The following is a 24729-nucleotide window of genomic DNA, read 5'->3' as shown; positions in this document are numbered from 1 at the left end:
CTATTAAGAATATTATTAAAAATACATTATTAGTTTTTTTAAAATAATATTTTCTTTTCTTTGGTTCAAATACTATAACAATAAAAATTTTTTACGTAACTGCTTCTATTCAATAAATATTATATTCATTTATTTTTATATTTCATGTAAAATAAATAATTAATGTTTAAAAAAGTTAATAAAAGAAAGAAGTATTCTTTTTTTTATCAACTCTTAGGTGAATACAGAGAGACTATGTCATTTGAACTATAGCTCGTTGGCAAAGAAAAAAATATTCTTAATTATATATTAAATAGAATAATTATTTATTAGGCTGATTCTTATACAAATAAATTTTTTTCTTAGTTTTATATCTGTAATATTTTATACCAATTAACTTCAAAATTTAATTATTTTTTGAATAAATTAATAAAAAATAATACAAATAATTGTTTAAATATAATTGTATTTTAATTTTCATTATATTACGTACACGTTGAGGATAATTTAAAATAAAAGATAATAGACTTGTTATAATTGCCATGTATTTTGTGCTTTGACTGCGTCTTCATCTGAGAATTATGGTGCCTTCATGGAGACCGAAGTTCTTCTATAGAATGGGTTTTGCGTTTGGAGTTAGTCAATCAGCAGCGGCCGACAGAAATGCGTGTTCTTTTTCTATGGCAGCAATTTTTCAGACTTTGAAGGCCATATATGGTAGAGGTGGAATGAGGTGGGTTCGTCAAAACCTATGGCTAGCCAGAAACGATAGTGGAAGCACCTACTAGCAAACAAAACGGAAACAGATCATCTCCAGTTTTTTTAACACTTGAGGAAATGCAGTGTAATCTCTCACCATTAACTTTATAAGTGGGGTCAAAATTAAATATGAGAAAGAGCATTGAAGGGTGAAAGATCACAATTGACACCATCCAATTTTTTTTACTGGAGAGGATCTACTCCCAAACAAAACAATGAGAATGTTTGAAAACAATCACATCAACAATAATAGAGTAATAGAGGAATTTGATCAATTTTTTCTGAGTACTTTTGTGGTGTAAAGGTCGTCGTGTGTTAAATGAGGGAATTAGTTTTTTTAGTTTGTTTGTTCAGCCCATAACAAAAAAAAATAACAATAATAAATAAATTTAATTTATCTAATAACTTTTGATAATAGATTAACTTTTAAAAAGTGATACACTCCTTACTTTAGCTGAAGTGCACTAGCTTTCGCAGTTTATTCACCTATCTACTGACATAATATTTTTCATATTAATTTGATATTAGGGTGAAAGACCCTTACCAGGTGCATTTTTTAAAATTAGATTTAAGCAGAAGTGCATTTTAAAAAGATCATTTGCTAGCATTATTAGAAATTAAGGATGCATAAGTTCAAATATTAAGATGAGTAAAATAGTGCTAAGTAAATATAGTGACATGATCAATGACTAAATAAATATAGAAAGTGATCACTTATGTTGCATGAGACACATAATTTAATATATTCATCAGGTAGTTGATTCATATAAAATGTAAAGATAAAAATACTAGTAGATACAACAAGAACATGTGATTTGTGGTGCATAGATCATTGGAAACTTCAGATTAGTTGGATAAAAAAATAATATAAATTTTTTTTGTTGACCAAAATCTGAGATTTTAATTGCACAAAAAATATCTTTGAAATCCACAAATGATACATGTAACATACTATTTGTAACTTAATGAGATGTAACTTTATGACCGTTAATGATACATACTATTTGTCAACATACAAAACTGGATCTGACTTTGCACTAACGAATTTTAATCCATAAAATTTAATGTCATGAATCAAATTGCTCCCGGAGCAAGTTTTTTTTTTTCCTCATTTTCTTTTACAAATTCAAATTTTCTATTTTTTTTAAAACACGCTAATTTATTTTTATTTTTGCACAAATTGTTTAAATGTAAGTACTTTTATAAATGTTAAAGTTTAAAATTTTGATGGTGCAATTATTTTTACAATAATTTAATTTTATAAATTTTGTAAGAGTAAAATATTTTTTTTCTTGAAATTAGTATATATGTATTTGACTATGCTAAGATTTTTTTAATTATTTTTTTAAAAGAAAATATTAAAATTAACCTACATTTATATTTTAAGTCAATTTTTTTATCTCTTAATCTTTATCTATCTACTATTTTACTGACAGATTATTTGTCAAAAAATTACTTTTCTAACAATTTTATTCGTTAAATACGAAATATATATTAAAAGGTTTTTGGGCAAAAACATATTTCAAATTTTAAAGACGAAACTGAAGCTTAGTCCAACCATTAGAAACTAAAATATTAAATAATACTTTATCCAACTTATTTCTACGAGGAGTGATGGGTAATCTTTCAACAAGAACGAGCTAATTAACAAAATTCTAATAAACATGATTCCTAATTGCAAAATTCGGAAGACATGAAAAGAATACCATGACCATTTCAAGCTGGACTATTCCAAATATGATAAATGCATTCACCATTCAGCATTCAACAATCCAGCGACTCATACGAAGGTATGTGTGTGCTTTACAGTACAACAGGAACCTTGATTTATAGTTTTATACAATAGAACTCACTTGGGCTCTTTTGGAAAATGCAGCTTGATAAGCGCAGGGAGTTCTGCTAGCTCAATCCGAGGTTTCCCCAGCAAAATACCTTTTAGCTTTTCATCACAGTTGACTACATTCTTGTTGTTTGGATCCTGTTCAAAGCAGTGAAGCAACTCATCTTTTAGTCAATCCATCAAAGCTACATCTTAATACATCAAACAAAAGAAGGTCAACTCATGACTCAACCTGATACTGGACAATATAAATTCTCCGTATGAAAGAACATACTTTTCAAAATAAGGAAAAAACCTGGAGATTATTGGTTTTGATGTAGGACCAAACGCGCATGAAGCAACCCAAGCGAGAGATCTGAGATTGACCTACGAAGTCTCTGAGAGAGGATGGAAGGTTGACAAGGTCAATCAAGTTGGCAAGCTTCTTTGGGTTATCAGTGACAGCTTTCTTCATGCGCTGAGGAAGCATTGCTTTTTGCTCTCAATAGAAAATAAGATGTCGCTCAGAAAAAGATTTTAGGCTGAAAGAAAAGGGAAACGGGCGAACTAACATGAGGGTATGGAAGAAAAGCTAATGGATAAATAATTAACAACAACTACCTAAGCCCTTTTTTATTGTTTTTTTTTTTGTTTGTGCGTGGGGAGGGGAGTTTTGAATTTTGCAAACATCTTAACATTTAAGGGGAATCAAAATCACCATGTATATAATTTTAATAATGAGCAAGCTCATTACAAATATTAATGCCAACACAAGAATTAAAATATACTGCATTGTCAAGCAAAGAATATGTCATTGTAAAAGGGTTTGCTTTTGCAGCCATTTAATATTGACAATCTCCCACTTTGAAAGAAATAAAACAACTTGTCCCACTAGGGCATGGATCCTACAACACTACTGCGCCCTTTGAAAGAAATAGCACATAACACGGAGTGCCTACCAAAATTTTGAAAATATAAAATCATAGCTTATTGAGAAAAAAAAAACTTATAGCCACAAAAGATTCCTAAGGCTTATTTGAATCTAAAGATGTTGTTTCAACCATCCAAGTTGGAGGCCCAAGCACTCAGACATCTCGCAAACAAGGTTTTTCTACCTGATAATCAATGTATTTCTATGTTTAGATAAAATAAAAATGCTATGCACTAGCTAAATAGTTCTTAGGAAGCTTCATGTTAATATGTCAAAGATAAGATAACGAAATGTGAGACAAAAGTTAAAAAAGCATTAATATTACAAAAGTTGGAAGGGCATCATGCAAAAGAGCCATCATATCTGGACCTTTGCCATATATATAGAACATTTTTGCTATCCCTACAACCCGAACTAACTTTTCAGACAACTCGTCACATGGCCCCCAAAATGTGTATACAGCATCCCGTGTGATTTCACATTATCACACAGCCCCTTGTGTGACTTTACACGGGCCGAGTGCAGACCAAACAACGGAAAAAAGTTTCACTCAGCAGCAAAATTGTTTGGGGTTTATTTTCATATGAATATATGATGATAATTATTAACATATTTGGTCCACAACCTTACATATTTCTTATTGAATAAATAAATGAAAGAATTCAGCCTGATCAATTATATTGCAACAATGAAGGGGAAAATGGGAAATCTATCACTTCTCCAAAAACAGTGTGTATTATGCAATTATAACAAATCATACAAGAACTAGTTGCAGAAGAAATACTTATTTTATGCTGGAAAGGCACTTAGCATGGAATAAGAGAATAAAAAGAAGAGCAATTGGATCAGCAGGGCTTGTATATCTATCCCTTTACTTCTTTTTCTCATCCTACCATCTATAAACTTGAAATGATGTCCAATTGATTCACTCTCAATTTCTCAATAAATCCATGTAGAATGTATACTACAATGCTAGATTCTCAAAAAGGATTAGCTGAAGGCGGAAACGAAGAGAAGCTAGTTGAAAGCAACCAATACCGAAAACACAACTATTCTCACTTTTTGACACTGAACTACCGTTATATTAGAACATGGACCCATACCTATACCTACACAATTTTTTCATTGGAATTGCTCTAATTATGAAAGCAAGACAAAGAAAATCTTCAAAATTTGATTACACCAGTAGGATGAGTATCAAACCCTAAAAATGACACTAGTAGACAATAGAATCCCAAGGATTCAATCAAACCTAGCCATTAAATCACATCACAAAGAACAAATAATCAGAATTGTTTCAGAGAAAGAGAAAAAGATAAAGTCACCATTGGACACGGCGGAGCAGAGGAAGAGGCGCCGTGGATGGAAGAGGGAGGAGGAGAAGGAGCCAAAGTGGAAAAGGGAGGCGAGGCAGCGGAGTGTGTTTGGAGTGTTTGGTGTTGGAGGCAGCAGCGAGAAATGGTAGTTTATTCTTCAAAATACTAACTTGTATTTTCTGAGTAATTTTTTTTTTTGTGACTATTTTTTGAGTAATTTTAATGCACCACAAAGAGTTTTGGAGAGCAATCTAATTACATTATTTTTTTAATAACTATTTATGTTGTAAATATAAAAAAGAATTTAATTTTAATAATATTTAAGTGTAATTACTTTTTATATAAACTTAATAATTAAAAATTATTACAATCCAGTATATTTAACTATGGTTGTTTAACTGGCTTTTGCGGGATTCTAATTAAACGGGTCATGCGACTAGCTTCATTCCAAAGCACCCAACTCGTCTGTCTGAGACCGAAAATCCCTTCTAAAATTCCTTACTATCAACGACCACCACCGCAAACAAAAAAGAAATGGCAAATTTAATAACAAAATCCCTGAAATCACTGAAATCCCGAACACTACTCATCCCACTCTCATCATCCCTCTCGCACTCTGTCCGCCGCTCAACCTCCTTCGCGCAGCACCAACAACCACCCGCCTCTGACTCCTCCTCCTCTTCCGCCTTCACCTTCTCATCTAACGGCGACAACAACAACAACAACAACAACCAGAGCATATATGTGAAAGGGCCGGATCGACGGTCTTCTTCATCGGTGACGATGCCGATGTCGTTCATGACGGGGTCGATAGTGGGGAAGCGGTTCTACAAGAAGGTGACGACGAGGGAGGCTGACGACGGGAACGGATGGACGGTGATGCTGGACTACAGGACCCTCAAGACCCCTTCCAAGAAACCACTCAAGCTCCCAACTCTTGCACTTGCTAAAGCCATTGCTGCTGAATGGGAATATCAGGTATTCGCAATGTTTGATTTGTTAGGACTTATGACATTGGTAATTTAGCTCTTGAACACTGTTTATATTTGGACAACCATGAATGCATTTCTTTTTTCCATGGACTAGATTGTCAGTAATATTATTTTCTGGGAATAAATTGGTGGTTTTCTCTTTATTGTTGGTGAATAGTGTTGTGTAACATCGCCATATAATGTAATTGGCTTGGAAGTAGGATGAAGCTGAATAAAAGGTGTTGAAATATTGCAATAGTTTTAGTCCTTATAAATTTAGAGTAATAGTAATGACATAGCATTACTATGTGGTGAGTAACAGTAATGATATAGCATTAGCATCCTGAGTTCATAAAAATAATGATATAGCATTCTGAAAATGTTTTAAGCATCATACAAGAATGAAGTAAAAAGTATATTAAGATATTGGTTTCAAGGCCCTGAGTCACTGACTATGGCAACCATGGTTCTGAAATTTTTGGTACTTAGGGACTAACCAGTGTAACTCTTACGGATTTGATACCTCCTTTTTTACCTCTTATCGTCGAAAACTAATATGGTGGATGTCGATTTGTTGTCAATGGAAAATATTTAGGAAAAACTTAAATAAAGTAAATATACTAGTTGAATGAGTTGCAACTAATGTTTCATCACCAATCTGGGATTATCACAATCACAACAACTACTTGCTGCAGTCTTGCAGTCGGTGATGAAATGTGCATAGCCAGTTATCAACCATTAATAGTCAGTTCCAAATTCCTGTGGCTTAATTTAATTCGACTTACTATGGCTTCTAATAATGTTTCATACTCAGTTTATCTGTAATTCTGGTTGCTTAGGAGTTAGGAGTCTATCATTGTATGTGGACTGTGTAATGACACTTGATTTGTTGTAGCAAACAGATGGTATTAGACCCTTCACAATGCCTCTTATGAAACTTGCTTGTACTGCCCTGGAAAGAGTTCCACTCACCAGGCCAAAAATTATTGAGCATTTGATGAGGAAATTTCATCAAGATTTAGTCTTTTGCCATGCTCCTGCTGACAATGATTTGACAAGCCATGTCCATGGTATGTTATTCATTGATATGTCTTTTCATTTCTGGTTGCAGTTACTGAATTAATGAAGTTTATAGTTAATGCTAACATAGTCTATTATTGTAAAAATTGATTAAAAGAAAAGAAAGGTTGTATTCTATTAAAGCAAGTTGAGTATGTTTCATTAGAGAAAGAATAGAATTAGAACTGATAATTTCAACTTGAACATTTGGTTAGTCAATTAGAATTGGAGGACCAAAACCTTGGGAATCAAATTCTACAATTTATAGGGTTAATATTTAATAATTCTGTGAATTGGTATCTCAACCTCTACCATAGTATAGGTGTCCAACGATGCTTAGTCCATCTGGCCCATCTATCTGTTTAGCTACGAAATCATTAAGGCCGAAAATATACTCCATCCTGTTTTGGAAAAGTGTCTATTTTTAAAGTTTGATTTGGTCCAAATAAGTGTCCATTTAGGAAAACTAGTCAACATTATTTACTGTTTTTCCAGTTTCCACTGATAACCTTTTTTTTTTGGGGTGGGGGGAGCATAAGAAAATACTTAATAAGGGTAATTCGTACAATTAGTTTAGTGCAAAATCAAGATGTTTTCAATTATGTCCCTAATCCATGCGCATATTTATAATATGACACTTATTGCGAAACAAAAGGAGTACTACATTGTTAAAAGTAGATTTCAGTGCTTCTTAAAGTGATGATTATTAGACATGCATTTGTTGCAATATTATTTGGGTTAAAAAGAATCCAGTCTCCTACGAAAATAACCAAAAATAACTAGCATGGGAAAAACTTGAGAGATTTTATTTTTGAATCTTCTGACTTTGCAGATCGCCAAGTAGAAAAATTGAACCCTCTGCTTTGCTGGGTGGAATCAGAATTTGGATTCAAGCCAGTTGTGTACTCAAGCTTTTTTGGTGGAAAGCAGGAAGATGGTCTGGTAAAAGCCGTAGAGAACCTTCTAAAGAGATCAGATGACTGTGAATTGGCAGCAATTGATGCTATTGCTGCTGCAGCGCATTCTTTAGTTATTGCTATAGCTGTTGTCCGTGATAAATTGCAGATTGAGGAAGCTATTGAGCTCATTAGACTTGAAGAAGATTTTCAGGTTCTTAAATTCAAAACACCCTATATCCCCCTTAGATATACTTGTTTTCATTTTTTGGAGATTAGTACTGTACCTTATAAAGTTACAAGGTTGGTATGGTTGAAAATTTGTCCTGTCTCTCATCAACTAAAATTAGTGCATCATGGATCAGTTTTTGTTAGGGACTAATTTGTTTGAAGCAAAAATTGTTACAGACCAATTTAGAGTAATTAGCTTTTAAAATTTTTAAAAACTTGTGTCCAAATATTAGACTATTCATTATATCAAAGGTATGGAAAGGGTACCCTAACACATTCACATTATTTTATGACTTTTATCAATATAACTTGATTCTTTTCACAGGTGGAAAGATGGGGCCTGGTTGAAGGTGGCCATGATGTGGATATTGCCGACCTTAGGGTACAGGTTTCGTCGGGAGCTGTATTTCTCGGTTTGTCTAGGAGAACTTAAATTTTTGTCATCCACTCATCCTGTCTGTTTAGTGTTAACAGTCTTGAGAAGTAGCTATCAGCTAGTTTATGAAATAAGGTTTTGTCGACATAGATATCCAAAACTTTGCAGAAGATCATGCGCAATCTTCACCCTGGGATGGGTTGAAACGTTAAACCTTGTTAATGTGCCTTTACTCAGCATGATTGCAAACAATTTTTTTGGATTGCGGATTGGAAAATGCCAAGAAGAAACATAGCTGCTATAAAGGAGTTTAGGATATCACAAAGTGAAATAATTTTGCTTTTTTAGCATGTGATTGCAAGGTTGAACTCATGAAAAGTGGAAAAGTGTTGTACCAATTCGGATGATTACTTTTTATGCTTATGATTCTATATGCTCTATTTTAAGACATAATACAATCGTATAAAACTCTTTATGCTACTAGGATATCAAAATTAGACTATAAATAAAACAGAGATCAATACATGCACCATATATAACAGAAATGCATAATAGGTTCCAATACAAAATCCTTCACTACTACTGGAATAAAAAACACCTAATAAGAACAAATCGCATCACACAAACACAATAATTTTCCTAATAAGAACAATACTACACATTACATTACATATAGGAACCAAAAGCATCACAAGCCAAAACAAAGGGAAGGAACAAGAGGGTTATTATTATTCCAGAAACACCAGCAAAAGGTGTAACTGCATCATGGTACCCATGAGACTTGTCATGGTCATCTGGAACCAGAACCCTGATAGCCATCTTCTGTCCTTTCTCACAGTGCCCGGTGGCGCCACTGATGAAGTAGAATGTCCCGGAGTGTTGGAGCCTGAACTCAGTGTTGCCAATGTTGGAGAAGAAGGTTGGGTGAGTTGAGTTGCATCTCTTGTAATCTTCCTCACCCACCTGCATCACTGAGTCCTTCCTGTACCTGAAACCTGCACACACAAAACTCAGAATTAGTCACACTTGATTTATTTTATTTTATTTTTTTAAATATAGTACACAATTTTGTTTAAAATTGTGTGTTTTGATGTTGTATGTTGAACTTGTGCAATATGTTTATTTTGGGTATTAATTGAGCATATTTTCTTTTATAGTTTGACTTTTTTTTAATTATATTATTTATAAATATCAATTTAAAAATAATAATTTGAAAAAAAAATTGATGGGAGTAAAAAATGTTCTTAAGATCCCGAAATTTAAATAAATTAAGAAGTGCATGATATACCCACTAAGATAAATTGTGAGTTCAGGTGCAAATATTAACCCATTTGTTCAAGAAGGAAAATGAATTCTCAGGTCACAAATATAAATAAGATCATCAATCTCTTCCCTCATGAAGAAAAATTTAGTTTATAATAAGACATGCACACACACATACATCTATTACATAGTGACCCTTTTGTTTTATCCATATGAAAGGTGAAAAAAAGAGTTATTCAAATTAAACTCATAGAAAAGCAAAGTACTACAACATTGATCTATGCTGAAAATCGTTAAATAATTTAAAATTTATCATTTTCAAATATGATGATGATCCATTTATATGAGATGATAAAAAAAAAAAGTGATGGGTTAAATAATCATCATATTCATAACCTATGGAATAAAAAAAATTATCTGTGAAAGAAATAATAAGCAAGAAAGCATGGAATAAATAAAAAAGAAGAGTTCTTACGGATGGAGTCACCAACTTGGAACCTGTTGTGAGAAGCCCAGATATTGTAGATGTTGGTGTCATTAGAAGGCGGAACAACCCACCCCTTAGGGCCACCCACGTCGAACTCAAGGGAAGCCACATATTGAGGACCCAAGAGAATGACCAACACAAACACAACAGAGGTAGTCATGGAACTCATCATCATCATCAAAAAAGAAGAATAGCAAGAACCGAGTGAGTGCATATGCAGTGAAACTGGCTGAATTTGATGTGTATATATAAAGGGGTTGGCGAAGTTGGAGGAGATATAGGGGTAGTGGGCAGTTACTACGTTACACTAGTGCCATGCAAGCTCACATGGTTAGAGCCTTATTTTTTCTTTTTCTCTTTGGTTTTTAATGATTTTTTTTACTACCCTTATTATTCTTTGGCTAAAGTTATAATTGATTATGTCTGATATATATAGTAGCATTATCAAAAAAATCAATGTGTTTTTGTAGTCATAGTCATGGTAATAATTATAGCTTATTAAATGAAAAAACTCGTGTGTTTTAAGAACAAATGAATGTTCTTATTTTGTATTTGTAATGTAAATTAGCTTGGGATTAATTTTTGTTTAATCAATCACCTTGAAGATAATTAATAAATTAGAACAAACACAAAAAATTGAAGGGATCAATAACCATGTTAAAATTACTTTTTAGAATTGTGTATACTGAGAGAAAAAAAAAAGTTAGAGAAATTCAGATACTCTAATCTTTTATCTCAATAGAGTATTTTTACACCTATTAACCTAGCTTCATCACGTAGGTTTGAGATATTGGAACAAAGTGGAAAATCAGTGGTGGTAATTACTAATTAGTGATTAATTATGATGTGCGGACATTGATCGAATAGATACACGACACACAAATTTTAAAATTTTATAAGATATGAACATGCAATATATATATATATAATATAAAATAAATTTTTAATATTTGTCTAAATATGTTCAAAATTTTTTATTTTTTTTAAGACACAATATATATAGGTGTCGGAGAAGTTTGGTGTTTAAAATGTTTTTGGTGATTGTGGTGGGGTGGTGGAGCATTGGTAATTTTTAATTGAAGGGTATTTTAGCTTCATTTAGGAAAAAAAAAAAGAGAGATTTTCTCTTTCCAATATTACTTTCTTTCTCGTGTTGGAAAAAAAAGGAAAAATTGCTGTGAAATTAGCAAAATCACTAGTTTATAATAAGAATTAAAATAAAAAAGAAAAAAACTTAGGAGTGGGGACTAGAGTTCAGTCCACCACGACTTAAGTGATGTTGTCCCCAGCATAAGTATGGTGTGGTTGATGTTCATCATCCTTCTCCTTATCCAACGAAATTAAGCACAACACACACCACCACCGAGTCAAACTCGTAGATACAGATATGGCCACTGCAAACCTTGTCTTCCCTCTTCTCCACCCAATCAACCCCCGTTTCCTTCACAACCCCTCACCACAACGCTTCCCTCTCTCCCCAAACGCCTTCTCTTCTTCTTCTTCTTCGCTCGTAGCAACTCGCGCTTTTAATACCAACGAGTTCTTGGGCGATTTTGGTGCCAGAGACCCTTTTCCCGCGGAATTGGAGAGTGGTTTTGGTGAGAAAGTCATTGGAAACGTTGACAGTGAGCACAAGATCCTCATTCCCAATATTTCCGCCCTCTCTCTCTCACAGCAACAATGCACTCCTATTTCTCCTCTTCAGTCTCCTATGTCTGAAGAAGATATTCAGAAGCTCGTAAGAAAGGTAGCAATTCACTGCACCAATTATTATTGCTTTTGTAGTGATTGCTGATAGCGTTTGAAGGTTTGAACTTAGAATGAATGATTGTCCCACAAAGTAGTTGCTGTTATGCAGCAGCTAAATTAGTTAGAGTAGTTAGATTCAGTTAGTTTGTTAGGAGCTGAGCTGGCATTTGTAACAGGCAACTTGAGAAACAAGTAAAATAAGTAGTTACTAGTTAGTGATGTAGGTGGTATGTGTGTATTAAGCTTACATGAATTCACCAATTAGGTAGCTTACCGCAAACCAACTTAGGTTGGTCAGGTAGTGAGCTCACTCATCCCCTTAAGCAAGTGTCGGGGGGTTCGAATCCCGCCATGTGTATGCAGTCACCATTGGCCAGCGGCAAACCCTTAAATGGAGCTCCAATCCGCGTACAAAAATTTAGTCTGCTCTGATAGACTTGATTATTCTATTATAACAGATTTGATTATTCTAGTCGCTGATTATTTTGTTGAAAAAATATGTGAAAATAACATGTATAAGAAATATATAATACCGATTTGGTGATTGATATGTCGTGATCAAGCAAGTTTCTTCTCCCTCAATGGTAGAGGTACTGAGGTACACTTGCATTGTCCAGCTTAAACTTATTTTCTCTTGGTCTATGTAGGTTGTGGGTTGGAGACTATTGAAGGAGGAAGGTGGATTTAAGCTTCAATGCTTGTGGAAATTGAGAGATTTTAAATGCGGAGTTGAACTCATTAACAGAATCTCTAAAGTAGCAGAGCATGCTGGCCATTTCCCAAGTATTCACTTGGAACAACCCAATCAAGTTAGAGCAGAACTATGGACAGCTTCCATTGGTAAGCCATATAACCTTGGAACAACAAGTCAAGAATACTCCATCTGTTTCACAATGTTTGTTTTTTAAGGTTGTCTACAAGAATTAAGAAAAATCTTTCAGTTTATTATAATATTTTTATGAAAAATATAGACAAATGACTCTGATAACCCTTTTAGACAAATAGATCTATGAAGAATTTTGTGATAAACTTATAGGTCCTTAAGGTAAAAAAAAAGTACGAACATGTCCTTGAGAAAAATTTGCAATGGACTTATAGGTCCTAAACGGAATGGAAGATTGACGGAAGAGTGTCATAGGATAAAAATGGTATAAAAATTATGCTTCCAGTTGAAATTCCAAAATGATAATGAATTTAAAATATGCAAAATTTTCTGAAAGAACAAAAATGCACTACATTCGGTTTCATTGGATTTCACATTATTTATTTTTGCTGAATTAGAAGTTTGATGTTGCAAAAGGACACTAGAAATGGTTTCAAAATTTTGCAGGGGGATTGAGCATGAACGATTTCATTGTGGCAGCAAAGATAGATGAGATAAGGACATCAGATCTTGCACCAAAGAAAAGAATTTGGGCATAATGTGTCCAATAATTAACTCAATGGAACATTTTGCCACTATTCTTGAAGAGAGTTACCATTAATTTGCGTTATTTCAAGAAATGTATTATTCTTTTCGCTTATTTCAAAGGATGTAATTAAGGATCTTCTCTTTGTTTTGCCCCCCATTTGTTATCTTATTCTCCTCATTGTCTCATTCTGATAAATTCCTTTCTTAATGGCAACACCACCTTGTGGATCACTTCATGGTGAGAACAGAAAAATTGTCTGCCTTTTTTTTTAAAAAAAAATTACTCCATTAGTTTTATTAAAAAATTAATATATTTGGACGATATTTTTTTCTGTCTAAAACGTGTATTTTTATCTCTCAATTAAATAAGAGAAAGAACATCTAAATTTTTAACAGATTAAGGTATATTCTCTCTGGTATCAATTAAAAGAACAATTATTGACACATGACATTTAATCATTTAGATTTTAGAATGAGTTGCGGATTTAGCTAGATTCTATAGATTTAAGGCTTAGTTTGGTAAAGTTTTTATTTTTCAAAAGTAGCTTGTAAAAGCTAATTTTTAAAAGATGACTTTTTAAGAAGTGTAGCATTTATGTTTGATAAATTAAATTAAAATAACTTTCAATAAGCACAAGCAACAACAATTATGTTTGGTAACATAGCTTTTAGAATTTAAAAGTACTATAAGAGACAAATTTAAGCGTTAAATTTGAAAATTAGTTGATATATAAAGTTATATTAGACTTTTAAATTTTGAAAAGTACAAGCCAATTTTGAAAAGTTCCACCTTAGGTGCTTTTAAAAGTACCTCGATCTTTTAAAAGCTGCAAGCATAAATACATGGTCTTTTTTATTTACCAAACACAAAATGAGCACCTTGTCGAAAAGCTTTACCTAACCAAGTCTAATAATGTCATTTGTCAGATTAACAAGCATTGTTTCTCTTTTGGACTAATATTATGTGCATGTCTCAATAATGAATTCATTTACAATATTGTATTTCTAAAACCTGACTGATGTAACAAGATCAATGGTATAACTATTTACACAAAAATGAATAAGAGGACAAAATTGTTTTGTTTCCTTCATCTTATTGGGGATATCTTAAGAGATAAAAGACTATTTAGATCCGAGGTATGTGAATTCTGAGTAACAGGTGGTCCAAAAACATCCCAAAAGCGAAGAGTCTCATCTGCCCCAGCTGACACCACTGTTAACCCATCAGGGCTCTGCAAGAAGCCATTTGAAGCTATTGTAATTGATCAAGCATACAAATCTATCACTTGAGAAAATACTAATAATAATTCAGACCATACCTGAGATACATGGAGGACTCTAGAAGTGTGTCGATCCAAGCCGCCGATTTTTGTCATCGATGGATACCTCCACAAAGAGAGTTGGTTTTGATCTGCACTTGTACTAAAGCCATGGCCACTTAATATCTCCTTGTGATGCCTATTCCATTCTAAGCCACAAACCTGAATTGATCAATAAGATGGTAAGTGTTGCCAGATACAAGCAAGGTGTGGCAAAGTTTGTGTGCACTTAAGTAATTTGACTTGTTTCTATCACATTATGTCACAGAATATTTTTATACTTTAGAAGCAGAAAAATGCCTAACTTACCTGAGCTTTGGTATCTATACTGCGAATGCAGGTTCCTTTTTGCACATTCCATAACTTAATACATCTGTCATGGGTGCCACCTCCAGAAGCAAGTACATCTGAATCATAAGGGCACCAAGCAAGGGCCTTCACTGCAGCAGAATGATCCTTGAAACAGTTCAAGAAGTTGGAAGAACTCATCTTTGATGAGTCCCATAAATAAATAACATTTTCATTGCCACCACTTGCCAATATGTTCCCCCTGCTTGACCATTTCAAGCCACAAACTTCTGCTTTGTGTGCTTTTACTCTTGAAATCACATTTCTTGCTCTAACTGCTTACAACAACACACCAAAAAGAAAAGAAATAAGGTATGATGATATTATCATAATTCATGATTCTTTTATTTGTCTCTATAAAGTATAAACTTCTGTTCTTTGGTTTTTGTTTCTACCATTATTTTAGTCAATGCAGGCATGATAAAACAAGAGATATCATTATTTAACTTTTCACATTTATATTTGATTGTCACATCAACATTTAATGTAGGACTAAAATCAAGCACTTTAAACTATAGAAGCACCAAAATTCCCGAAACACTATTGTCAAAACTTTCTGAAAACAATAAAATTCCATTTTCTATTTTTTGTTCACAAACCAAACAACCCTTATTTAACACACATCTTATTATACTATAAATGCATCAAAGGGGCTGAAAGGGGTTTCTAGTTACCATCATGATTGATTATAGATGTGTCATGGCTTCCAGAAGTTAAAATATGACTATTCCATGCAGTGGTTGCAACCCTTTGATCATGACCTTCCAGGTTTCTTACCTAAGTGTACATTACAAGAATCAAGGACTTAAGTACATCAAGACACTTTGTACACCAAATATTAATAGAGAGGTGCATTACCAGCTTTGAAGTCTCAGGATCCCAGAGTTGAAGATTAGAGTGCATAAATCCTATTGCAATGTATCTAGTATCGTTGGACCAAGCAACACTAGCCGGATAATTGTTGTTAGTGACTGTAAACAACTTAAGTACATTGCTATTCTGTGAGTTCCAAAGGTACATTTCTGAGCCTAACGCAACCGCTAGAATGTTGTTTTTCCCCCAGTCCAGAAGGTTTGTGTAGTAATCATTTCTAATATTTGGTGCATCCAATATCCTTGATTCACCCTGCATTCACAGTAGTTCAGTTTACTCAACCAGAAGATAAATCTAGAAAATGATGAAGAAATTGATGGATTTGATTCCAATTCTATTTTCTCAATGTATGACTCTAACAACTTTTGCAGGGATGGGGATTGTATACTTCAAGAAGTATATATAATGACACATGAGAGACTTGATTAGAAAGGACTATATGATATGATATTAATCTCATCTTTGTAATATTCAAATTATATACTATATAAATATAAATAAACTATACCTATTACAAGGATTTTGCTTCAGCTAATATACTACAAGAAAATTTGAATAATATATGCAATGTTGCTTGCAAGATAAGATATATCTAAATTTAGAAAGTCTTCGCAAACAACCTCCAAGTTTCTACACTTCTGTTGTTCAGGACAGATTGCAAAATGCAGTGAAAAAAAGTGAACAGAAACCTTTGGCAATTTACGAAGCATATAGGGATTGCAACTGTTTTGAAGCGCCCTTGCCTCTCCCTCTCGAATCTCATCGATATGCCGGATGGATTTTCTACTTGATTTGGGGCTTCCCCTGAAAACCAGCATCTTGAAAGGATTACCTTCTGAATCCAAACTCAGTTGCTCATCCACTTTCTTTCTGTACACATCCTGCAGAGGGAAAAAAAAACACACACACACACAAGTTAAAGCTCCTAACCCTAAACACATGCAATTCCTCTAATTTGACCAATTCATTAGTTCCACAGAAAAGGAAGGGAAAAAGAATACAAAATTAAACAAGAACCAGTGATTCTGAGGCATCCAATATTCTAGAATGGGAAAACGTTTCTTGGCAGTGCGTAATCAAGGCTTCAAAGTTTGTTTCTTGGCATGAAAATTGAAAAGAAAAGAAGTAATCAAGTACATTGAATTGCTTGTTATGAATCTTTTTGGTCCTGTTTGTGAGCAAACTCTGGGCTTGATCAAGATCCATCAAACTCCTATTTGGTATGAACCGATCACCCTTCACCAAATCAAAAAGCAATTTCATTACAAACAAATAGAAGAAAGAAAGAATTGACAATAGAGATGGTGAAGTTTTGGAAGTACTGGGAGATCATAATGAGTGGGAATGCTGAGGAGGCTCTTGGGAGAGTACCAATCACACTCGAAATTCCACATTTTGATGTTGTTGCTTCCAAGAAGAAGAAGATGGTGATGCTAATTTTGGTGTCAATGGCTGTGACGATGATGAAGAAAAGTGATGAGTGAGTGAGGAAGAAACGGGTTTGCGCCAAATACAGTTGGTGTCATTAAAGGAGCAATTTTTCGAACGTTGCAACTTTCTCAGTTTTAGTCAATTAACCAACTAATCATTATGAATTTTGTTGCATCAGTAAAAATAATTAATTTTTAAATTTATCATTTAAAAAATTATTCAATTAAATTCCTTTACATAACTCCACATCATAAAAGAAAATTTACTTTTTACTTTCATTTCATGAATAGTCATAAAACAATAACTTATATTTGACGATTCTTAAAATAGTAGATGGTTCATGATTCTGTCAATTACTAAATATCCTTACAACATTTTTACACTAATAATACAAAACAAATATAAAGTCATTCATGTGTTTTTATTTTTTATTCTTTTTTTTATGTAATAATTAGTTTTTGAGAGAATTAATTAATAACATAGACATCAAAGCATCTTCTCACTACAAAAAGAAAATAAAAATTTACATGAATAATTATATATGTAATATATATGGCTGCTTTTGTTTACAGAAACAATACATTGAGACAGGGACACAAAGACACAAAATCGTTCATTTAACAGATGAGAAATGGATAGAGATAACGTGTTCAGAGACACTGAATTAGTGTATTTTGTGTCCATCCTGATAGAAAAGACACAGAGACACTAACAAAAAACATAACTTATTTCTTTTTTTTATTATTTTTGTTAATTTTTTATAATTATATTTTTCGTCTCAAATTTTTTGAATGAAAATAAATTAGACTTTCATAATTTGTTCTAGTTTATCACCAAATAGAATACAAGAACACAAAATTTTGTATCTCTATCTTTTATGTCTTAATCTCGGAATCTTGTTTTGTCCTGTTCTCCAAAACAAATAGAGACTAAATAGTCATGCATATTAACTGAAGCAAAATAGTGACATTGGCATTACGTGTGTAAATACTAAATACGTTTGCTGCTATAAAAATAAAGAGAAGTGCAAATGGATTGAAATATAAGGCATTCTATTGGACCCATTTTTACAATATTCTTATTCTTACAAACATATTATAGACACAAATATCATTCTTTGAGCAAAACTGCTATCTGGAGAACACACATTGTTTTCCTTCTTACAATGAAGTATCTAAATCTCTTGCATGTTCAGACGCTTCATCAAGACCGTTAGTTCTTTTGCCTTTGGAGGATTTCGTGCTCATAATTCGAGGAAAGGCACTCTTTGATCTGGTGATTGTTGTTGATGATGATGCTCCTCCATGTCTCTCAGCAAGCTCATGAGACAATGTTTTCACCAGATCATCGAACCGCCGCTTGAAGGTTGGTAACCTTGTCATGTATTTCGTGATCCCTTGTAGCCTAAGAAACAAAAATTAAACAAAATGATGGACGAAGGAAAAATGATACCCAATTTTGATATTGTAGCTACTCACACGTATACAAGCTAAGATGTAGACACGTGTTATATTATGCAGTGTTATGATGCATGGACACTGACACCGGACACGACACGACACGGGACATCCAGACACACGAATTTTAAAATCTTATAAAACACAGGGACACAACTAATATATAAAATATAAAGTACTTTTTAGATAAATTACAATAATATTTTGATATTTTATTGATATAAAATATAAAATAATTTTTTAACTTTTTAATGTCTTCTTTTAATTATATAAAATATTTAAAATATTTTTTGTTTTAATAAAATTGAACATGCTGACATGTGATAGTATTTAGGTGTGTTCAAGTGTATCCGAAGAAGAATTTTTTTATTTTTTATTAAGATACGGTTGGACACAGCAGACACGCGTGTCGGACGAGTGTCGATGAGTATCGTATCCGAAATGTGTCTGACACGTGGATACGGCAACTCAACACTTAAAGTGTCCGTGCTTCATATAGTGTAACAGTCCAATAAAAACTATTCAATATTGTAACATTAAGTAACTTACACAATTTCATTTGAAGAAAAGTTACATCATTCATGTCTCTATAAAAGTTTACTTTTATCCATGGTTCTTAGACTGGGATCGAACTGGCCGGTTCAACTGGTTAAATTTGGAATCTATCACCAGACTAGTGCGGATCGGGAAAAAATCGATTGGCAATGAACCAGTCAAAGAATCGGAAAACCCAATCAAAAAATCAATTACCGATTGAACTGGTTCGATTTTTAACAACTAACCGGTTTAACGTAATAAAATACAAAAAAAAAATCAATTTTTGTTCTAAAAATATATTATACATAAATATATTATTTATTTTATTCGATTCAACTCTGGTTGAACCTCTAAACCTTTGAACCTCTAACTCTATGGTTCAATGACTAGTTCGGTTTTTAGAACCTTGTTCTTTTTTCAATCATATATGCATGTATGACATACCTTCTGGCCAATGCATCAAGCTCAGCACGTTTGCGGTCAGATTCAGGAGCTGCTATTGTTGAATTTTCTACCCTATTTGGATGACCATTCAAGAGAACCAACTTGCCGAGGTAGTCCTCTTCCGAAACAGAAAGATCTTCTGCTTTGATTTGTTCTTTAATGATCAAAAGGGGATTAATCAACCATTCAAAAATCTTAGCTTTTGGCTTGTTTGTGCCAGTTAGTTCGGTACCATCACCTATATCGAAAAAGAAAAAAGAAGAAACCAAAAATCTTACATACCTAAAGCCAAGGGAGCATGTGAAAGAGCATAAAAGAAAGTGTAAACCTGAAACTTGGGGAAAAAGTAATCTCAGTGGGACAAGTCTTCTACTTACTCAACAATAAACCCTCAGAATCGGCCTTCGCAGAGCGCAAGAGCACCTGGAGAAGGCAGTATGCTGGCAAACCAATACTAATGACTCTACTCCCTTTACCAGACTTGGCCGCTTCTATGTCGTCGCGGGTTATCAGCTCTTCGGAAACCAGTGTTTCAGCTTCATTATAACAGTCCTTGAACAAGGCATCAAACAGCTACACTAGTCATGAACAAATATTCATTTAGAACAAATGCTGAATTCTGATGCAGAACTTGAACATTCAAGAGGGTAAAAAAGGTGTCGTATTTTCGAGTCATGCATCATTGGACAAAATTTTGAAAAGAATACCTCCAGTGGTTTCAACTCAACAATATTATCTTTCAGTGAAAATGTTCGAGAAGGAGTCTTTCGTAGGCGATTTAGCTTTGACAGGGAGTCCGAATGGGAAATTGTCCGCGATATTTTGACCTTTTTCCGATATTGAGGCCTATCAAATACCAAACTTGTCAAAAGCATTAACTGCAGAATCATAAGGACACATTATGCAGCATAACAGAATAAGAACCTAGGGAAGCAGGATCCTTCTGGCATGCCAAGAATGTCATTGCTGTATTCATCATAAAGGGATAAAGCCGCAATAATGTACCGAAGGCCAAAGAAGATAGACTCCTGCATTTTTAAGGAACAAATAAAGACATCTAATCCTCAAATCAGATCCAAGGATGGATACTTTTAGTATTAGTATCAACATCTATTCAGCTGAATTGTAAATTACATGTTTAAGACAAGGCACAAAAATGGTAGGCTTTTTAAGATTCAGAAAATAGAAATCCATTTAAGGTGTCGTTGAGTTGCCACTCAGCGATGCTAGTGAGAAAAGGATTCAATGTTGCCTATGTTACATGAGCATTGAGTACTAACACTACCTATGATATTAACAGAGATACAGAAAACTTATATGAGGGCTGACCTGATAGGTCACAACACCTGCATAGGCACCGAGAAAGACACTGGCTATAATGGATGCCAGAACGGCCCCAATGACAGCCAGTGGCCACAGAAGGATTGCAAGGCCTGCAAAAGGCACACATATTGTCTCCAGGAAAGGACCTTCACGGCCGAGAAGATCATGAAACAAACGATTCCACCCTTTAAATAGCATGTAAGGACCTTTGCATATGGCAATAAATGATACCGCTGGCGTATCAACTATGATCCCAAGAACTGCAGCTATAACAGCACCAAGTAAATAATGCAGCCTGCATCAGCAAGGAAACATGGATTTCACACCTTCTTAGCCAAATGGTTCAAGCAATGACTTCAGTAGGAACATGATATTATGATAATATAACAACCATAGTGAGAAATAAATGACATAAAACCTGATCTCGTAATATTTGTCATCTGGAGGCCCTTCTAGTCGCAAGTCGTCCATAACATCAAAATAAGAATGGTAACAAAGATTTTTTACATCCTTGACAGTATCAAAGGTCTTTGAAACAGTGCTCCATGTACCATCCTGTGAATGCAGCATCATATTTTTGGATTGACTTACCACAAGAGAAGACAAATAACAAACAAGAATTTTGTTAACTTCGAAAGCAAAACATACAATAAAACAGTGCCAAAGTTTATCTTCTTTTCCTTCCTCTACAGCTTTCAAAGTAGCGAAAATTGGCGAAAGAAATCCATAGGCTGCTCCACCTACAATACTCCCAACGATGCCAACCACCGGCCACAAAACCAACAGCACCGGTAGTACACTTATGCATGTAACAATCTTCAGAATAGGCCCTAATTGTGTAGTTCACAATAATATGTCCAAATACAGTGTGCAGTCCAAAGACCAAGTATGAGAGCTGAGTTTCCAACTGCCATTATTAGGCATATCAATGGGCAGAGAAGTAAACCTGAAGTAATATTGCAGTTTGAGAGTTGGTGAGGAAGCTTGACAAACAAGTTATCATATGATTAATTCAACAGCACTCACGTTTGTTAAATTATCATTAATTAAGTAAAATCAGTCATTGAACAACTCATGTCAGAATGGAATACATGCATGAAACACCAATCTCCACCCTCATCATTGTTAAAGGAAAAAATTAAGATTCTAAACTACACCAAAATAAAATAAAATAAAATCCTCATTTAAAAACACTTGAAATTAATAGAAAGAACTGCCATAGATGTTCCACTATATTGGTACATGTTGTAAAGCAATAATCAAGAAATTCCTTCTCTATAGTTCACTTTCTATCTCAAAAACTAATAGAAATAATCATGAAGAGATGTTCCATATTCAGTACTGCATTTTACCAAAGGAATCAACAAGAGAATCCTTTTTCTATGTTTCACACTTGCACTACTACTATTTCCCAATCAAACCAATAAAAACCAAATATCCAAGAAGAATAGAGCCATGGTCATGGAAATTCACCTTTAATGGTTCCTAGAAGCATAAGGCCAATGAAATAAGGCAGAAAGCAGATAAAGCTCCACAATGAAGCCCAAATTCCCTTAGGAGGTTCCATTTCTAATTTTCTACCACCCCCACAGAGAAGATCTCTGATACACACTCCCTTCACATAATCATCTTCCTTTAAGCACCACAATCACCACTCAAAAGTGAGAAAATTCAAAACTTTAGTCACTTTAACCCTCACCAAGAGAAAATAAAGATTGAAACTGAAATACCCAGATTCTAAAACTCAGTTTTATGCAAGCACCGCTAGCCACCTTTTCACAAAATCTCAACTTGATCTTCATTTTGCACCTAATGTCCAGATGTGTAGGAAAACAACAGGTGGGTCACTCTTAAACTCCATCTTCTCCTTTTTCTTTTTTCTTTTTTTCTTTGTTTTCTTTTATTTCTCTTTTGGTAAGAATAAGTTGGAGCTTTAAATTATTGGAAACTCTTGAAAAGGCACACAGGGAAGTGGAATAGGATTGTGTTTTCACTTTTTAATTTATTTAGGATTGTGTTTTTTATTTTGTTTGAGAGTGATGTAACCAAAGCCAGAAACCAAAGAAGAGAAGGTAACTTTATGATTTTGTTTGTGAATAAAGCAATTTATTTTTATTTCTTTTAGTGAATAATGAATACAACAATGCATATATAATTTACCTATTATATTTAGTTATATAAATTTTAGTTATTATGAATAAAGAATTTATATTTATGCTTAAATTTAGAATATTTATTTTAACATTAAATATGTTTAAAAAGAAGAATATTATATATATATATATAATTTTTTATATACCCTTTTAACACATCTTTCATTTTCAATAGTTAAAATTATTTTTTATATAATTAAAAAAATTGATATGAACACTTATATTTTAATAAATATGAAAGAATTTTCTTATAATGACATATCTTTTCGAACCCCAATGACTCTTGTGATGTTGCCATGTAATGTTTTGTGCTCAGCTTGGGCATAAAGCAAAGCATAGCAAGTGTGTGTTACTCATTGGTGACTTGTGAGGTGTGAGTTTGTTTTGGTATGAGGAATGGAACGAGCACTTTGCAATTTTGCATGTAATTGTAAACCAAAAAAGTGAGAGACATTTAAGTGTCTTTTCTTTTTCTTTTCTTTTTTTTAATTAAAGATTTGGAGTACAATTCCAAAATAATTTCTAACAATGTATCGGATAAATAACTTTTTCGAAAAAAAGATAGATTAATTGATTTCTAATTTTTTAAAAAAAAGTATAGGTAGACAATAAAAATATTAAATAATGTAAATAATAGATATATTAAATGTTCATTTCACTAAGTATACAGATAGTTATTCTAATATTAAGATTTAGGTGGGTAATTTAGAAGTGTAATGTGTTTTTATTTGATTAGTGGTTATTCATGTTATTCAAGAAGATCATTGATTACTTAGCATAACTTTTTTTTAAAATATCAGATAAATTAATTTTCGATAAAATAAAATGATAAATTAATATTTAACCTTTTTTTTTAATGATCAATTAGTCTTTAACTTTTTTAAAAAAATAGCATAATTAAGAAATTGAATTATCTAAAAATCTGAAAAATAAAGAAGTAAATTTTTTATATATTTATTAAAAAATAAATATATAAATAAGCTAGTTCACAAATAAGCTAGTTTTCGTGAACGGACGAGGGTAAATAAGCTAGTTCACAAAGGAAAAGGTAAAGGTCGAAGCGACAAAAGGTTGAGATTTGGGACATGGAACATAGGCACTCTAACAGGAAAGTCCATGGAGGTGGTGGATACCATGACAAGGAGGAAGATTAACATTATGTGCCTACAAGAAACGAAATGGGTTGGTGCAAAGGCTAGGGAGTTGGATTCTTCTGGTTTCAAACTTTGGTATACAAGAAAGGTGAAGAATAGGAATGGAGTTGGAATAATTGTGGATAAGCAGTGGAAGAAGGACGTAGTTGATGTCAAGAGGGTGGGAGATCGGATCATCTCTATCAAACTTGTGGTGGAGGGAGGTGCTTTTCATGTGATTAGCGCCTATGCACCGCAAGTGGGTTCGGACGAACAACACAAGATAAGGTTTTGGGAGGATCTAGAGAGTTTAGTTCAAGGCATATCTTTGGAAGATAAGATTTTCTTAGGAGGAGATTTAAATGGCCAAGTTAGGAGAGAAGTGACTGGGTATGGGAGTATTCACGGAGGCCATGGTTTCGAAGTGATCAATATTGAGGGTAAAACTATTTTGGACTTTTCCT

The 24729-nt window shown here is 33.4% G+C and overlaps 6 protein-coding genes across 9 annotated transcripts; 2 read left to right on the top strand and 4 right to left on the bottom strand.

Annotated features, from left to right (window-relative positions):
• Nucleotides 1–454: 454 nt before the first annotated feature.
• Nucleotides 455–4975, bottom strand: LOC107471538 (upstream activation factor subunit UAF30). 3 transcript variants are annotated; one of them, XM_016091025.3, is made up of 4 exons: nt 4814–4975; nt 2874–3099; nt 2592–2716; nt 455–763 (listed from the first exon to the last, which is right to left on the bottom strand). In XM_016091025.3, the coding sequence occupies exons 2-4, from the start codon at nt 3045–3047 to the stop codon at nt 658–660; spliced, it is 405 nt and encodes a 134-aa protein (XP_015946511.1). In that variant the 5' UTR covers nt 3048–3099; nt 4814–4975; the 3' UTR covers nt 455–657. The 3 variants fall into 3 exon arrangements, with proteins under 3 accessions (XP_015946511.1, XP_015946512.1, XP_020988671.1); XM_016091026.3 differs by having other exon boundaries at nt 455–760; XM_021133012.2 differs by lacking the exon at nt 455–763 and adding an exon at nt 847–935.
• Nucleotides 4976–5220: 245 nt separating this feature from the next.
• LOC107471527 (uncharacterized) lies at nt 5221–8789 on the top strand. Of its 2 annotated transcripts, XM_052254968.1 has the most exons (5): nt 5221–5782; nt 6671–6845; nt 7667–7944; nt 8287–8398; nt 8437–8789. In XM_052254968.1, the coding sequence occupies exons 1-4, from the start codon at nt 5339–5341 to the stop codon at nt 8392–8394; spliced, it is 1005 nt and encodes a 334-aa protein (XP_052110928.1). In that variant the 5' UTR covers nt 5221–5338; the 3' UTR covers nt 8395–8398; nt 8437–8789. The 2 variants fall into 2 exon arrangements, with proteins under 2 accessions (XP_052110928.1, XP_015946501.1); XM_016091015.3 differs by having other exon boundaries at nt 8287–8789.
• A 172-nt stretch (nt 8790–8961) lies between these two features.
• Nucleotides 8962–10247, bottom strand: LOC107471393 (mavicyanin-like). Its single transcript, XM_016090853.3, has 2 exons — nt 10076–10247; nt 8962–9332 (listed from the first exon to the last, which is right to left on the bottom strand). The coding sequence occupies exons 1-2, from the start codon at nt 10245–10247 to the stop codon at nt 9004–9006; spliced, it is 501 nt and encodes a 166-aa protein (XP_015946339.3). The 3' UTR covers nt 8962–9003.
• Nucleotides 10248–11392: 1145 nt separating this feature from the next.
• Nucleotides 11393–13478, top strand: LOC107471531 (probable pterin-4-alpha-carbinolamine dehydratase, chloroplastic). Its single transcript, XM_016091019.3, has 3 exons — nt 11393–11834; nt 12484–12676; nt 13167–13478. The coding sequence occupies exons 1-3, from the start codon at nt 11475–11477 to the stop codon at nt 13256–13258; spliced, it is 645 nt and encodes a 214-aa protein (XP_015946505.1). The 5' UTR covers nt 11393–11474; the 3' UTR covers nt 13259–13478.
• Nucleotides 13479–14335: 857 nt separating this feature from the next.
• LOC107471500 (cell division cycle 20.2, cofactor of APC complex-like) lies at nt 14336–17181 on the bottom strand. Its single transcript, XM_016090978.3, has 8 exons — nt 17110–17181; nt 16925–17023; nt 16477–16668; nt 15773–16039; nt 15589–15691; nt 14876–15189; nt 14567–14728; nt 14336–14479 (listed from the first exon to the last, which is right to left on the bottom strand). The coding sequence occupies exons 1-8, from the start codon at nt 17179–17181 to the stop codon at nt 14336–14338; spliced, it is 1353 nt and encodes a 450-aa protein (XP_015946464.1).
• A 1049-nt stretch (nt 17182–18230) lies between these two features.
• Nucleotides 18231–22954, bottom strand: LOC107471499 (uncharacterized membrane protein At3g27390). Its single transcript, XM_016090977.3, is given in 10 exon segments — nt 18231–18622; nt 19657–19894; nt 20034–20229; nt 20364–20502; nt 20581–20684; nt 20986–21274; nt 21398–21534; nt 21628–21824; nt 21827–21925; nt 22453–22954. Coding segments are annotated over 10 exon segments (1737 nt in total). The 5' UTR covers nt 22547–22954; the 3' UTR covers nt 18231–18378.
• Nucleotides 22955–24729: the final 1775 nt, after the last annotated feature.

This window comes from Arachis duranensis, chromosome 10, assembly GCF_000817695.3.
Source record: "Arachis duranensis cultivar V14167 chromosome 10, aradu.V14167.gnm2.J7QH, whole genome shotgun sequence".
NCBI lineage: Eukaryota > Viridiplantae > Streptophyta > Magnoliopsida > Fabales > Fabaceae > Arachis > Arachis duranensis.
This window is presented reverse-complemented; position numbering and strand designations above follow the sequence as displayed.